Source organism: Heterodontus francisci, chromosome 17 (genome assembly GCF_036365525.1).
Source record: "Heterodontus francisci isolate sHetFra1 chromosome 17, sHetFra1.hap1, whole genome shotgun sequence".
Taxonomy (NCBI): Eukaryota; Metazoa; Chordata; class Chondrichthyes; order Heterodontiformes; family Heterodontidae; genus Heterodontus; species Heterodontus francisci.
In genome coordinates this window covers 66,094,339-66,110,471 of record NC_090387.1, presented here as the reverse complement: position 1 = coordinate 66,110,471, position 16,133 = coordinate 66,094,339, and the positions used below count along the sequence as shown (strand labels likewise).

At 46.0% G+C, this 16,133-nt stretch overlaps 1 protein-coding gene across 1 annotated transcript in view; it reads left to right on the top strand.

Annotated features, from left to right (window-relative positions):
• Positions 1-16,133, top strand: part of plekhg4 (pleckstrin homology domain containing, family G (with RhoGef domain) member 4) — a 401,233-nt gene that overhangs the window by 355,350 nt on the left and 29,750 nt on the right. The window contains exons 20-21 of the mRNA XM_068049566.1: positions 713-829; positions 1,306-1,575. Coding sequence (XP_067905667.1) covers positions 713-829; positions 1,306-1,575 — 387 coding nt within the window. The remainder of the gene's footprint in view (positions 1-712; positions 830-1,305; positions 1,576-16,133) is intronic.

Genomic DNA, 16,133 nt, shown 5'->3' with positions numbered 1-16,133 from the left:
ATTGGGTCCCTTTCCATATGTAAAGAAGGGGCCTAATGCCTGTTTCAGGTCCCTGTTGCAACATTGGTTTGCCCATGGAAAACTAGCTGTAAAGATCGGCTATGTGGAGGAAAAAGGTAAGTACTCAGCACGATCACTATCCCGATAGCCACCACTGCAGCTCCAGGCTGCAATTTCCAATGTTGTCGTCTTTTCTCCTCCCGCCACCCACCTGCTCGATGCCTGCCAAATACTCAAAGTCCAATGTCTCCTTCCCCAGCCCCCAATGTCTCCCCCGAGTCCCAGCCCCATCACTACCTGTCCGGCTTCCTCACACAGTGCCATCTTCAGTATCGTAAGGTTTGAGGCCCAATATCAAGAGCTCCTTGGACCTCACCATAGGATGATGCCTGAAAATGGCGCTCACAAATATCTCCCGCAGAGAATCTAGAGGTGACAAAAGTGTGCTTTCAACAGCACTGGGGACGAGGTAGGAGCAGAGGCAGGAGATGTTGCAGTGGTGGAAGTTAAATGGTTGAGAAGTTGAATATCACGTGGGCTTTGAAGCCATCTGTGGGTCAGATGGAAAACTGAGGTTTTGCATAGCCTAAGGCTGAGGAGGCGGGGGGTGATTGGAGTCCGTTGTTTTATATTAGGGATGTTGTTGATCTTAGTGAATGTGTTGAACTAGTTTACTTCACATTTAATATTACATAATGAAAATCTGTTTCAGAGGTACGAATGCAAGAAATGGTGTCTATGGGAATCGGTAACAAACCGTTCTTGGATATCAAGCCAAGTGAGGCTGCAATCAATGATCGAGCCATTGATTATATTATGAAAGGCAGAGGTAAGTTCTCTAAATAGGTTTAGTGACATGGCTGCATAATCTTGATAGACCAGGAAACAGCTTGCAAACGATACCAGATTGAACTTTTTAGGGCCTTTATGAAAAATAAAATAAAATCAAACTGGATGCAGTGTCTCGCTAAATGAGAAATATGTTTCGAGTGGAGAGTATTTAGCTGTGAAATCTATTCTGATAAAGGAATGCTATAAAAATCCTGAATATATCTGTTATTAAAAGCTTTGCTTGTTGCAGTGCTTTTTACCTGTGTATGCACTTGGACCTCTGCTGTATAGATTTCCACTCATTACTATCACTTTTATCCAGTTTGCTGTTTGTTCAAATGAAACACAGACTTCATTAAAGGTTTCAAATAAACTATCTTACTTTAAACCTTTAAATTTAAACACTTTTATGATTTTCAGTGGTAATTGCCTTTCTTCTTCAGAATGCATTTGATAAACTTGTATTTCTTACAGGAGCACGAACCAGAGCTTCAATTGCAGTGTCCTTATTTGACCACACAAATCCATTTAGAAGGACACAAAACATTTCAAGTAACAACAGTCCTTCAGCTGGTGGCCCATCCTCATCCTCACTATTGGGGCCACTCAACCTCCACATGTACACTAATCAGACATTGCTCTCAGAGGTGAACACTGTATTGGCCAGTGGACGACCATTTGATGTTAACACTTGCATTGAGGAGGATGAACTGGAACATGAGACAAGCAGCCAACCTTCTATGAGTAAGTGCTACATCTCTAATAAACCGAAAGTTCTAACACACTTTTAATATTACTCATTGACTTCAGTGGAGATTAAAATCAGGTGGGACATAAAACCACCACTGTATCCAAACCCATCAGTTTCCCAACTGGTAGGAAAGGTTAAAATTGGTCTCATTTGGTGGGGTGTAAAATCAGCATACCACCTAATCCGGTGGTTTTCCCAACCCTTCTCTTGGTATTTCTTCGCGGATGCAGATTTTGGGAAGGTTGTACTTATCGGTTGCAGGCCAGCTGGTGGCTAGTCAGGTCTGTCCGAGAGCGGCAGATTCTCCCACAGCAGGTGCAAGTGAAGGTGTTGTCGCTGCTGGGGGCAAATGGATCTATCCTTCTCCTCCTTTTCTCTTTCATGCTGGTTCTTCGCTCAGTCTCAAAGGTGTCTGTAGCCCTCCTGTTGTAGCATCTCCAGGCATCAGGATCTATGGCCTGTGCTTCCTGCTGGTGATGGTCGATATGGCAGACAGAGAGGGACTTCTTCAGGGAGTCCTTGAAATGTTTGCATGGAGCCCCTTTGTGCCTTTTACCCGTGGTCAGTTCTGCATATAACACGATCTTGGGCAGGTGACTGTCGTCCATCCGGGCAATGTGACCCACCCAACACAGTTGGCTTTGCAGGAGGATGGCCTCGATGCTGGTGATGTTGGCTGCTTCCAGGACTTCAGTGTTTGTGATGTGGTCCTGCCAGCGGATCTTGAGGATGCTGCGGAGGCAGCGCTGATGGAAGTGCTCTAGAAGGTGTACATGATAGTGGTATAGGACCCATGACTCGGCGCCATACAGAAGGGTGGTGAGGACTGTGGTTTTGTACACTTTGGTCTGTGCTCTGAGGTTGTGGTTGCTCCACACTGGATTGTAGAGTCTGCCAAATGTACTGTTTGCTGTTGAGAGCCCATTGTCCACTTCCTTGTCTATGGTGGCATCAAACGAGATGACGTTCCCCAAATAAGTAAACCGCTTGATGGCATTCAGCTCAGTTCCCTCGATGACCATGCTTGATGGTCTGTATTCTTATTGGGGTACAGGCTGATGTTCAGTTTTCTTTAAACTGATTTTTAGTCCAAAGAGTTGTGCCACCTGGGAAAAATGTGCTGTTATAGTTCTGACTGTCTGTGGGCCAGGAGGGCACAGTCATTGGCGAAAAGAAGTTCACGGATGAGTTTTTCTTGTGTCTTTGTGTGAGCCTGAAGATGCCTGAGGTTGGAAAGACCTCCATCAGTCGGAACCTCTAACAACTAGAAGGATAAGGGCAGCAAATGCATGGGAACACCACCACCTGCAAGTTCCCCTCCAAGTCACACACCATCCTGACTTGGAACTATATCGCCGTTCCTTCACTGTCGCTGGGTTAAAATCCTGGAACTCCCTTCCTAACAGCACTTTGGATGTACCTACCCCAGATGGACTGCAGCGGTTCAAGAAGGCAGCTCACCACCACCTTCTCGAGGGCAATTAGGGATGGGCAATAAATGCTGGCCTGGCCAGCGACACCCACATCCCATGCATGAATTTAAAAAAAGCATACAAAGACTTCCCTCCTTAAGGTCTTTCGTTGCCTGCTGCAGCATCGTGCTGAAAAAGATGGTGCATAAGGTTGGGGCCAGCACACACCCCTGCTTCATTCCATTGGAGATTCAGAAATACTCGAGAGGTCGCTGCTTTGCTTGATTTATCCGTACTGATTTTCATGAAACTGCTTCACCATGGCCAGGAACCTGGGTGGGCATCCAAGTTTTTTCAAGGATTTTCCGAAGTCCATCTCTGCTCACTGTGTCAAATGGTCCAATGCCTTGGTGAGTTCTACAAAAGTGACGTACAGGCCTTTGCTTCGTAATTATCTGAGTGCAAATACCATGTCTGTGGCGCCTCTGTTTGCTCGGAAACCACACTGGCTGTCTGGGAAGTTTTCTTCTGCAATGGTAGGCACTAGCCTGTTCAGAGGTATTCTAGCCAGGATCTTCCCAGCAGTAGAAAGGAGGATAATCCCACGATAGTTGGAGCAGTCTGATTTTTCTCCTTTGTTTTTGTACAAGGTGATGATAATGTCATCATGAAGATCCTGTGGAATCCTGCCCTGTTCCCAGCAGGCCGTGAAAAACTCATGGAGCTTGGTGTATAGGGTAGGGCCACCATGCTTCAAGGCTTCGGGTGGAATTCCATCGGTTCCAAGAGCTTTGCTGTTGTTCATCTGGTTGATGGCGGTCACAGTTTCCTCCGGAGTTGGGCGCTCATCCAGTTCTTCTTTGATAGGCTGTTGTTGGATGCGATTGATGGCAGTATCATGCACTGTGCACTTGGCGCTGAAGAGCGTTTCAAAGTGCTCTGACCAGTCAAATCCAGGACTGACTCCTTGTTAGTGTGTAGGGTCTTGCCATTGGCACTCCTCAAGGGGTTTTGGGTTTGATGTGCTTGTCCATAGACAGATTTTAGTGCTTCATAGAAACTTCTTATGTCACCAGTATCAGCGTACAGTTGAGTTTTTTCTGCAAGTGTGATCCACCAGTCATTTTGGATGTTCTTTAGTTTACATTGAAGGGTGCTGCATGCTTGATGGTAGGCTGTCTTTTTCTCTTGGCTGGCCGGCTGAGCCAGGTGAGCCTGATGAGTTGACCTTTTTATTTTTAGCAGATCTTGAATTTCCTTGTCATTTTCATCAAACCAGTTCCTATTCTTCTTGGTGCCGAGAGGTTAAAATTTTATTTTAAATTTTATTTTGATAAGATTTTATCTCAGAGGTATGCTAGTATCATCCCATTGATAGTCTGTTGTACTAAATTTATAGAATTCACATTTATTTAGTCCCCGTCAAACTACAATTAGGAAACAAGTACCATTTATGTTCAGAGAATAGTGACATCTTATCTATTTTTAAAAATCCCTCTTTGGAGTGGAAACCACCTCTCCTCATATTAACGTTCTCACCTCTGACACTAAATAACAAATGCCATAAAAATCAAGTTGGACAGAATGCTCCTGTCTGTGCAACTTAACTGCTTTATTTCACATAGAACTGCACCACGTTTTACGAGATAAAAGGTAATCCAACTGATGAAAGTAATATGATAAATGTATTATTTCTACTGGAGGACTTCTACCACCCATGGGACATGAGTCAGTGACTCAAGTGTCAGCTGTGACTCAGTTGGTAGCCCACTCCAGGACTTGAGCACAAAAATCAAGGCTGAAACTCTAGTGCAATATTGAGGGAGTCTTATACAAAAGACAGCACCTTTGACAATACGAGACGTTAAACCGAGGCCCTATTTGTTGCCTCAACTGGACGTAAAAGATCTCATAGCACTATTTCAAACAGGAGCACGGGAGTTATCCCAGAGTCCCGACCAATATTTATCACTCAATCAACATCATAAAAACAGACTATCATTATCGCATTCAAAAACAAGAAATGCTGGATTCACTCAGCAGGTCTGGCAGCATCTGTAGAAAGAGAAGCAGAGTTAACGTTTCGGGTCAGTGACCCTTCTTCGGAACTCATTATCGCATTGCTGTTTTTGGGAGTTTGCTGTGCAAAAATTGGCTGCCACATTTCCTACATTTCAAAAGTACTTTATTGGCTGTAAAACCCTTTTGGGATGTCCTGTGGTCGTGAAAGGCTTGATATAAGGGGCTTGATATAAGGGGCGGCACAGTGGCACAGTGGTTAGCACCGCAGCCTCACAGCTCCAGGGACCCGGGTTCGATTCCGGGTACTGCCTGTGTGGAGTTTGCAAGTTCTCCCTGTGTCTGCGTGGGTTTTCTCCGGGTGCTCCGGTTTCCTCCCACAAGCCAAAAGACTTGCAGGTTGATAGGTAAATTGGCCGTTATAAATTGTCACTAGTATAGGTAGGTGGTAGGGAAATATAGGGACAGGTGGGGATGTTTGGTAGGAATATGGGATTAGTGTAGGATTAGTATAAATGGGTGGTTGATGTTCGGCACAGACTCGGTGGGCCGAAGGGCCTGTTTCAGTGCTGTATCTCTAATCTAATCTAATAAATGCAAGTCTTTTTTCTTTCTTTCAAAAGAGCATCATTGAAGGAGGCCAGTTGGCCCATTTAGCATGTGACAGCTTTATGAAAGAGCTAACTGCTTAAACATAGGGTGTCCCAAAGCTCATCAAAACCAATTAATTGTTTTCAAAGTGCAGTCACTCTTGTTTTATAAACAATTAGTAAATAGCACATTCCCACAAATGACTATTTAATCTGTTTGATATTGGTTGAAGGCTGAATGTTAGCTAGGACATTGGGACAGCAACCTGCTCCTTTTTATATTTAGAAAAATGCTGTGGAATCTTTTCTATCCATCTGAACAGGTAGTCAAGGCCTCAGTTTAATGTATGCATAGAGAAACTTAGTCTCGTTGTCCTGCTTTTTCCAAAACTTGGGGGGAGAGATCAAACTATGTTCCACCCATTTTCTAGGCAATTTGCGGTCTCCTAATGCTGAAATAAGGGAGGCGGTGGCGTAGTGGTATTGTCACTGGACTAGTAACCCAGAGATCCAGGGTTTTGCTCTGGGGACATGGGTTCGAATCCTACCACGGCAGAAGATGGAATTTGAATTCAATTAATAAATCTGGAATTTAAAGCTAGTTTAATGATGGCCATGAAACCATTGTCGATAGTCTAAAAACCCATCTGGTTCACTAATGTCCTTTAGGGAAGGAAATTTGCTGTTGACTCTTAAATGCCCTCTGAAATGGCCGAGCAAGCCACTCAGTTGTATCAAACTGCAACAAAGTCAATAAGGAATAAAGCCGGACGGACCACTCGGCATCGACCTAAGCACCAGAAACAACAACAGCAAACCCAGCCCTGTCAACCCGGCAAAGTCCTACTTACTAACATCTGGGGGTTTGTGCCAAAGTTGGGAGAGCTGTCCCACAGACCAGTCAAGCAGCAGCCTGACCTAGTCACACTCACAGAATCCATATTACAGACAATGTCCCAGATATCGCTGTCACCATCCCCGGGTATGTCCTGTCCCTCCGGCAGGACAGACCCAGCAGAGATGGCGGCACAGTGGTATACAGTCGGGAGGGAGCTGCTTTGAGAGTCATCAACATCCATTCCGGACCCCATGAGGTCTCATGGCATCACGTCAAGCATGGGCAAGGAAACCTCCTGCTGATTACCACCTACCGCCCCCCCCTCAGCTGATGAATCAGGGTGAACACCACTTGGAGGAAACACTGAAGGAGGCAAGGGTGCAGAATGTACTCTGGGCGGGGGTCTTCAATGTCTATCACCAAGAGTGGCTCGGTAGCACCATTACTGACCGAGCTGGCCGAGTCTTAAAGGACATAGCTGCTAGACTGGGTCTGCGGCACGTGGTGAGGTAACCAACAAGAGGGAAAAACATACTTGACCTTGTCCTCACCAATCTGCCTGTCGCAGATGCTTCTGTCCATGACAGTATTGGTAAGAGTGACCACCGCACAGTCCTTGTGGAAACAAAATCTTGTCTTCACATTGAGGATAGTCTCCATCGTGTTGTGTGGCACTGCACCTTGCTAAATGGAATAGACTTCAAACAGATCTAGCAACTCAAAACTGGGCATCCATAAGGCGCTGTGGGCCATCAGCAGCAGCAGAATTCTACTCAACCACAATCTGTAACCTCATGGCCCAGCATATCCCCCACGCTACCATTATCATCAAGCTTGTTCAATGAAGAGTGCAGGAGGGCATGCCAGCAACAGCACCAGGCACACCTCAAAATGAGGTGTCAAACTGGTGAAGCTACAACCCAGGATTGCTTGTGTGCCAAACAGCATAAACAGCATGCAATAGACAGAGCTAAGCAATCCCACAACCAACGGATCAGACCTAAGTTCTGCAGTCCTGCCACAGCTTTTCGTAAATGGTGGTGGACAATTAAAACAACTAACAGGAGGAGGAGGAGGCTCCACAAATATCCATATCCTCAATGATGGGGGAGCCCATCACATCAGTGCAAAAGACAAGGCAATCTTGCAACAATCTTCAGCCAGAAGTGCCGAGTGGATGATCCATCTTGGCCTCCTCCCAAAGTCCCTAGCATCACAGGGTCTTAAGCCAGTTCGATTCACTCCACTTGATATCAAGAAACGACTGAATGCACTGGATACTGAAAAGGCTATGGGCCCTGACAACATTCCGGTAATAGTACTGAAGACCTGTGCTCCAGAACTTGCCATGCCCCTAGCTAAGCTGTTCCAGTACAGCTACAACACTGGCATCTAACCAGCAATGTGGAAAATTGCCCAGGTATGTCCTATACACAAAAAGCAGGACAAGTCCAACCCAGCCAATTACTGCCCTATCAGTCTACACTCGATCATCAGTAAAGTGATGGAAGGTGTCGTCAACAGCGCCATCAAGCGGCACTTGCTTAGCAATAACCTGCTCGGTGATGCTCAATTTGGGTTCCGCCAAGGCCACTCAGCTCCTGACCTCATTACAGCCTTGGTTCAAACATGAACAAAAGAGCAGAACTCAAGGGAGGAGGTGAGACATCAAGGCAGCATTTGACCGAGTATGGCATCAAGGAGCCCTAGCAAAACTGGAGTCAATGGGAATCAGGGAAAACACTCCGCTGGTTGGAGTCATACCTCACACAAAGAAAGATGGTTGTAGTAGTTGGAGGTCAATCTCTCAGCTCCAGGACATCACTGCAGGAGTTCCTCAGGGTAGTGTCCTATGCCCAACCATCTTCAGCTGTTTCATCAATGACCTTCCTTCAATCATAGGGTCAGAAGTGGGGATAGGAACATAGGAGCAGGAGTAGGCCATTCAGCCCGCTGAGCCTGCCCCACTGTTCAACATGATCATGGTTGATCTTCCACTTCAGTGCCTTTTTCCCACACTATCCTCATATCCCCTTATGTCATTTGCATTTAGAAATCTTTCAATCTCTGCTTTGAGCATACTCAATGACTGAGCTTCCACAGCCCTTGGGGTAGAGAATTCCAAAGATTCACAACCCTCTGAGTAAAGAAATTTCTCCTAATCTCTGCCCTAAGTGGCTTCCCCCTTATTTTGAAATTATGTCCCCTGGTTCTAGACTCCCCAATCAGGGGAAACATCTTACCTGTATCTACCCTGGCTATCCCTTTAAGAATTTTGTAGGTTTCAATGAGATCACCTCTCATTCTTCAAAACTCTAGAGAATACAGGCCCAGTTTCCCCAATCTCTTTTCATAGGGCAGTCCCGCCATCCCGGAAACAAGTCTGGTGAAACTTTGTTGCACTCGCTGTATGGCAAGAATCCCCTTCCTAAGGTAAGAGGACGAAAACTGCACACAGTACTCCAGGTGCGGTCTAACCAAGGTTCTATACAATTGAAACAAGACTTCACTACTCCTGTACTCAAATCCTCTTGCAATAAAAGCTAACATATCATTAGCCTTCTTAATTTCTTGCTGCACCTGCATGTTAGCTTTCAGTGACTTATTGACAAGGACACCCAGGTCCCCTTGTACGTCTACGCTTTCTAATCTGTTACCATTTAAGAAATACTCTGCACGTCTGTTCCTCCTACCAAACTGGATAACCTCACATTTTTCCACATTATATTCCGTCTGCCACGTTCTTGCCCACTCACTAAGTCTGTCCATGTCCCCTTGAAGCTGCTTTGCATCTTCCTCACAACACGCATTCCCACCTAGTTTTGTGTCATCTGCGAACTTGGAAATACTACATTTTGTCCCCACATCCAAATCATTGATATATATATTGTGAACAGCTGGGGCCCAAGCACTGCTCCCTACGGTACCCCACAGCCTGCCAACGCGAGAATGACCCATTCATTCCGACTGTGTGTTTTCTGCCTGTTAACCAATCCTGAATCCATGTCAGTATATTACTTCCTATCCCATGTGCTTTAATTTTGCTAACCAACCTCCTGTGGGGGACTTTATCAAAAGCCTTCTGAAAATCCAAGTATACCACATTTACGAACTCCCCTTTATCAATTCTGTTAGTAACATCGTCAAAAAACTCCAACAGGTTCATCAAACATGATTTCCCATTCATAAATCCATGTTGACTATGCCCAGTCAGATCATCATTATCCAAGTGTCCATTTATCACATCCTTTAGAATAGATTCTAGCATTTTCCCAACGATGTTCGCTGATGATTGCATTCAGCACCATTCATGACTCCTCAGATACTGAAGCAGTCTGTGTAGAAATGCAGCAAGACCTGGACAATATCCAGGCTGGGTTGATACATGGCAAGTAACATTCGCGCCACAGAAGTGCCAGGCAATGATAATCTCAAACAGAGAATCTAACCATCTCCCCTTGACATTCAATGGCATTACTATCACTGAATCCCCCACTATCAACATTCCTATCAACAAACTGAACTGGAGTAGCCACATAAATACTGCGGCTACAAGAGCAGGTCAGATGCTCAGGATCTGCGGTGGGTAACTCACCCCCTGACTCCCCAAAGCCTGTCCACTATCTACAAGGCCCAAATCAGGAGTGTGATGGAATACTCTGCACTGGCCTGGATAGGTGCAGCTCCAGCAACACTCAAGAAGCTCGACATCATCCAGGACAAAGCAGCCTGCTTGATTGGCACCCCATTCACCAACATTCACTCCCTCCACCACCGACACACAGTGGCAGCATTGTGTACCAGCTTCAAGATGCACTGCAGCAACTCACCAAGGCTCCTTAAACAGCACCTTCCAAACCCACGACCTCTACCACCTAGAAGGACAAGGGCAGCAGTTGCATGGGAACACCACCACCTGCAAGTTCCCCTCCAAGTCACACGCCATCCTGACTTGGAACTATATCGCCATTCCTTCACTGTTGCTGGATCAAAATCCTGGAACTACCTTTCTAACAGCACTATGGGTGTACCCACCCCATATGGACTGCAGCTGTTCAAGAAGGCAGCTCACCACCACCTTCTCAAGGGCAATTAGGGATCGCTGTCCTAGCCAGCGATGTCCACATCCCATGAATGAATAAAAAATAATGAGGTTTGAGATGTGCACGCACACTTCCAACAAGAAACATGTAGATGCCATCATGGTAAAGGGGTTTGCACGTGCACACATAACCCTGCTGGCAGCATGCAGAGGAGGCAGATTATGACATCAATTAGTGTGCAATGCTGATTTGCTGCCAGTGCTGCCATTTTCAAATGCCACGCTCCAACCTACTCCCTGTCTTAACCTTGCACAGCTGAGCATGATGTTAAACAAATGAACCACCCTTCACCAGCACTATTTACAGGGATCATGAGCTACTAACAGGTTAGGTGCTGGATAATTTGTTCTGGCTGCTGGAGCAATTCTGTGTTTTTTTGGAGCTTTCCTATACTTGGATGCATGATGCCAGAATCATTGCACTATACAAAAACAAAGGCAACAAAGGAGATTGAAACAACTACAGGGACATGTCACTCCTTAGCATCTGGGAAAGGCCTTTGCTGGGTTCATACTTGAAAGACTCCATTTACTTGCAGACCAAGTGTACCCTGAAGTGCAGTGCAGTTTCCGTGCTGGCAGATCTACTGTGGATATGATCTTCTCCATACGCCAGCTACAAGAGAAGTGTAGGGAACAGAGTATACCCCTTTACCTTACTTTTGTAGATCTCACCAAGGCATTCAACACCGTCAGTAGAGCAGGGCTCTACAGGATTTGGGGAAAAATTGGCTGTCCATCAAAGTTCTTCAGCTTCATTCACTCCTTGCATGACAACAAGCACTGCACTGTTTGATGGCACCACCTCTGACAGTTTCAGAGTGAAAAATGGAGTGAAACAGGGTTGTGTCCTAGCCCCTACTCTGTTTAGCATCTTCTTCTCCACGCTCCTGACCTTCACCTTCCTTGCAGATATGAAAAATATGACTTGCACACTAGGTCAGACGGCAAGCTCTACAATCTGAAAGTGAAGACAAAAACACATCGTGTCCTGATCAGAGAACTCCTCTATGATGATGATGCTGCGCGAATCGCGGCTACAGACTCATGGACTGTCTCTCCTATGCCTGTAACTTGTTCTCCTATAAGCATCAAGAAAGCTATGGTCATGGGACAAGGTGTTGCATCTCCACCCCTGTCACTCTAAATAACACCCCACTGGAAGTGGTTAGCAAATTCTGCTACCTTGGGTCCACGGTGACAGACAATCTGTCGCTTGATGAAGAGCTTGATACACGCATAGGGAAAGCAGCTACCACCTTTGGCCAACTCACGAAAGTACATGGAATAACACCAAGCTGACCCTGAAGACCAAGCTGATGGTTTACAAGACCTGTGTTCTCAGCAGCTTGCTCTGTCGCTGTGAAACATGGGTGACTTACAGCCACCAGGAAAAGAAGCTCAACAACTTCCATCTTCGCTGTCTGTGTCACATTATGGGTATATGCTGACAGAACAGAATCACAGACAGAGCTCCCAAGTGTGTCCACACTAATCAAACAGAGGTAGCTTCGGTGGATCAGACATATCTGCAGGATGGAAGACAGTCGCATACCCAAGGACCTTCTGTACGGTGAACTAGCTTGGGCCCTGCTTCAAGGATGCTTGCAAGCATGACATGAAGGCCCTAAATGTCAACTATCACACTTGGGAGTCACTAGTGGGTGAAAGAGGGAATTGGCAATACATCCTGTGGACTGGTGTGCACTACCACGATGACCAGTTGCTACAGCAGCTTGGCAACAGGCGCCAACAACAAAAACAACAACTCACAGCGTAACTTGGCAGCTTCACGTGCGGCAGAACCTGCCTGCCTTTCAAGGATTGGCCTTCACAGCCATCAAAAAAGGTGCACCAAGAGAAGACACCCCACCTAAATGGATTGTTTGCTGTGTGTCCATCATCTTTCATAGATGGAAGGATGCCAACCAAGCAACGTATACTTGGCTCAAGATCCACAGGGAGTGGCCTGACTGGTACTGAAACAAGTTGCTCCTAGACATGGATGGCCTTGTAGGGCTTCCTCTATGAAATCAGCATGACTGGGGGAATGAAGAGAGGTCACGGCAGAGCAGGGCAAGCTGTAAGAAGAGGGAGAAAGGCTCTCAGCAGGAGAAATCCATATTCACCGAGGGTCTTCAGAGAGCAATTCTCTTGCCTCAGCTTCAGCAAGGACCAATGATTGAGACATCTTCACTTCTCAGAAGAGGTCATGACTGAAATCTCCCAGCTACTGCAGCGACCTTAAAGAAGAATAGGGATTGCATTGCCTGTGGCTGTAGGGGACCGTGACTCTTTACTCTTATGTACCTGGCTTCTTCCAGGTTACTGCTGAAGATATAAGCAACATCTCGCAGTTTTCAGTACACTGTTGCATAAGGGAGGTCACTGAGGTTCCCTATACATGGAGAGCCAGCTTCATCTCATTCCTTCTTGCCAGAGATAAGTGGGCGAAGCAAGCATGAGGATCTGCATGGATTGCAGGCTCCTCAATGGTGCAGGGTGCTATTAACTTCACACACACTGCCTTGCATGCGCCTCATGTGAACTCAGCCATTTTCATGAACTGATAGGGATTCCACTGACCACCGGTAGTGTGTCATGCAGGTGAATGCCCATTGTCCTGGCAGTAGTCATGGTTCATTCTGCAGCCAACTGTATTTGACCCACCAGAGTGAATCAAAGGCTAACTACTGAACAACAAGGGTTATCCAATCATGATATGGCTCATGATTCCGGTCTGGAACTCATGCATACATGTACTGCAGGCCTACAATGAGAACCATACTCTGCCACAAGGAACATTATAGAGCACACCATCGGTGTCTTCAAGCAACATTTCCTCTCTGGAGGAAGCCTACAATATTCAGCTGAATAGGTATCAACATTTATGGAAGTATGTTGCATGCTGCGCAACAAGCCCTTGCTGCCACCTATCAGGATGGAAGCTGAGGAGCACAAAGAAAAGAGGAAGTGCAACAGGGAGTAGAGGAACATAAAAATTCATGAGCAATATCAGTCATCTCAATCTCACTTTCCCATTCACCAACAGTGCAACATTCCTTACCTTTCCTCTATCCGTGACCATCACATCAGCCTTTTTCCAACAACACAAACATAGAAACTACCAGACCAGAAAATGCACATTTCAGTCCAATTTTATAAAGCTATTCATAGCATAGTGTATGCAAAAATAAACTAATGACCTTTGTGCTTGTCTTCCTTGTGCCTTTGTGTGTCCTCGTGCTTCTGTGGTGGCCGCAATATGGGTGGCAGAAGGCTGCTGGTCTTCAATTGAGGAGACTGCATGTCTTTGGAAGATGACTGCAAGAAGCTTTGTGCCTAGAACACCCGGCTTCCAACTGCACCATCTCAGCCTGCGTTGGCTCTCTGACAGGCAGTAGCAAGGGCACCAGAGGAGTGGGAACAGGAATGCTGTCATCCTGAAGCACAACAGATTCATGTTCATGGAGCCACTGCCATTCCTCCAGGGCAGTTCCTCAGCAATCCTATTGATCTGTTAGAAAACAGAATGATAGACCACTGTGATGCCCTGGAAGCTCCTGTGAACGGTAGTATCCAAAGCCATTTTCCAGTGCAGCACACAGACCTGTGATGTTTGTGCTACAATGGAAGCTGTGACAGCAGCCATCAGATGCTGCATCATGGTGGATTCCACATGTGAGTGTTGGAGGTGTTACCCATTCCATGTTGGAAAGGATGTGCTTCAAGACCTTCACCAGATTTGTGCTGAACTCCTCCATAGTCCTTTACATTGAGTGCTGCTTTCTGGCAGGCTTTCCAGTGCGCCAAGCATTTGGTTATGTACACCCATCGGCCTTCATCTGTATAATAAAAGCAAAATGCTGCGGATGCTGGAAATACTCAGCAGGTCTGGCAGCATCTGTGGAGAGAGAAGCAGAGTTAACGTATCGGGTCAGTGATCCTTCTTCGGCCTTCATCTGTAGTCTGGCCTATCAAAATCCTCATCTGACTGCTTTGCAGCAGTGTGTGATCTCATCCTCCGGTGAGCTGGTATCTGTGCTATTCTTTCCCCCAACCCCCCAACACCCTGGCTCATATGCCCGATGTCTCACCAAATGCAGATCCCTCTAGCCTAGCCTCTAAAATATGCACAGCGTCAGTCTCTGAGCTCGTGCCTGCGAGTGTAAGATTGAGTGATGGTGTTTCTTCATCTTTACTGTCGTCTTCCACTTCCTCCACTGATTGGAAAGGTTCCAGTTCTTTGGTTTCTGAAATGAAAAAAAGGACACGCATTGGGTTGTGATGAGGGCAGAGGAGAAAAGAAGGATTTCGTATGCAGATACCCTCATCAGCAATCTCTCCAGTTCCACCAGTGGCCACAGTCTCAATGATGCCCCTTCACATGATGGCTAACACTGTCTTTTCTATGGTGCTTAAAACATGCAGGCACACTTGTCCTCCTCCAGTTCTTACCTGCTGCCTGCTGTTGTGTATCACCTCCTCCTGCAAGAAAGAGAGAAGTGTGTCAGTGAGTGTCCTGCAATTTGTATTGGTGATATGGCTGTCATGGTTGAATACCTTGCCAGTTTGTGCAAGCTGTAAGTTGTAGATGCCAAGCTTGCAACAGTGCTAAGTGTGTAACGGTGATGTAAAGTATATGAATTGAACAGTTAAGTACTGATTAATGGAGTCTGTTGGTAGGTGAGTGATGAAGAAGTAAAGAGTTGAGCAGTGAATGAAGCTAATGGTGCAGATGGTAGAATGTACCTTTTGATAATGAATTCACTCAACATAGCAACTTGTGTCAGATCATTAAACTTCTTACTGCACTGTACCCATGTTCTTGGAGCACACTCCTGGCATTGACCCCTGCTGCAACTTGTTCCCACTGCCTCCTGAGCATATGTTGTGGAGGGCCTGCTGCCCATCACACACCCCCAACCCAAACTGCAGATACAGAATGTCTTTCCTTTCCTCCAAGACCTCTAGTGCATTGTTGGAAACCTTGGTGCTCACGCTCTCGCATCTTCGACCATTGCTCAAAGTATCACAGCCCAGATTGACTTTTGAAAAAACTCCCACCGCCACTTGCAGCCACAATGCATGTCCAGTTTAAGAGGTGCAACTACCTTTAAGTAGCATTGGCCACTCATGATATCTGGCCCTATGCTGGTGTGTGAAGCCATTGAACACCTTGGGGAGCACCGGCTGCCCGTACCAGTCATTAAAAGATCACCAATTTAACATGTTATCTGCCACACAATGAATAGACACAAAATAAACGTGTACCGCGATCCCAACACCTGTTTGCTGGGTTTAGTCAATTTCTCCCTCGTACAATTATAGAGAGAGCAATTAAGGAAGAAAATAGGAGAAAACTACAAAATGTTAATCAATCCAGGCTTATATGAAATGGGATAATAAAATTTCTCCCCAAGGTATCCTTCATCAACCACTGCATAGAGTGACGACTCATCCTCATTTTCAATCTCCACAACAGTTCCTTTTTTCCTTTCTCCTCCAATTCACTGACCACACCTGTGTCCCTGAACCTCTCCCTATAGACACTAATCTACACATTGAGGGTCACCTCCCTGGAAATAAC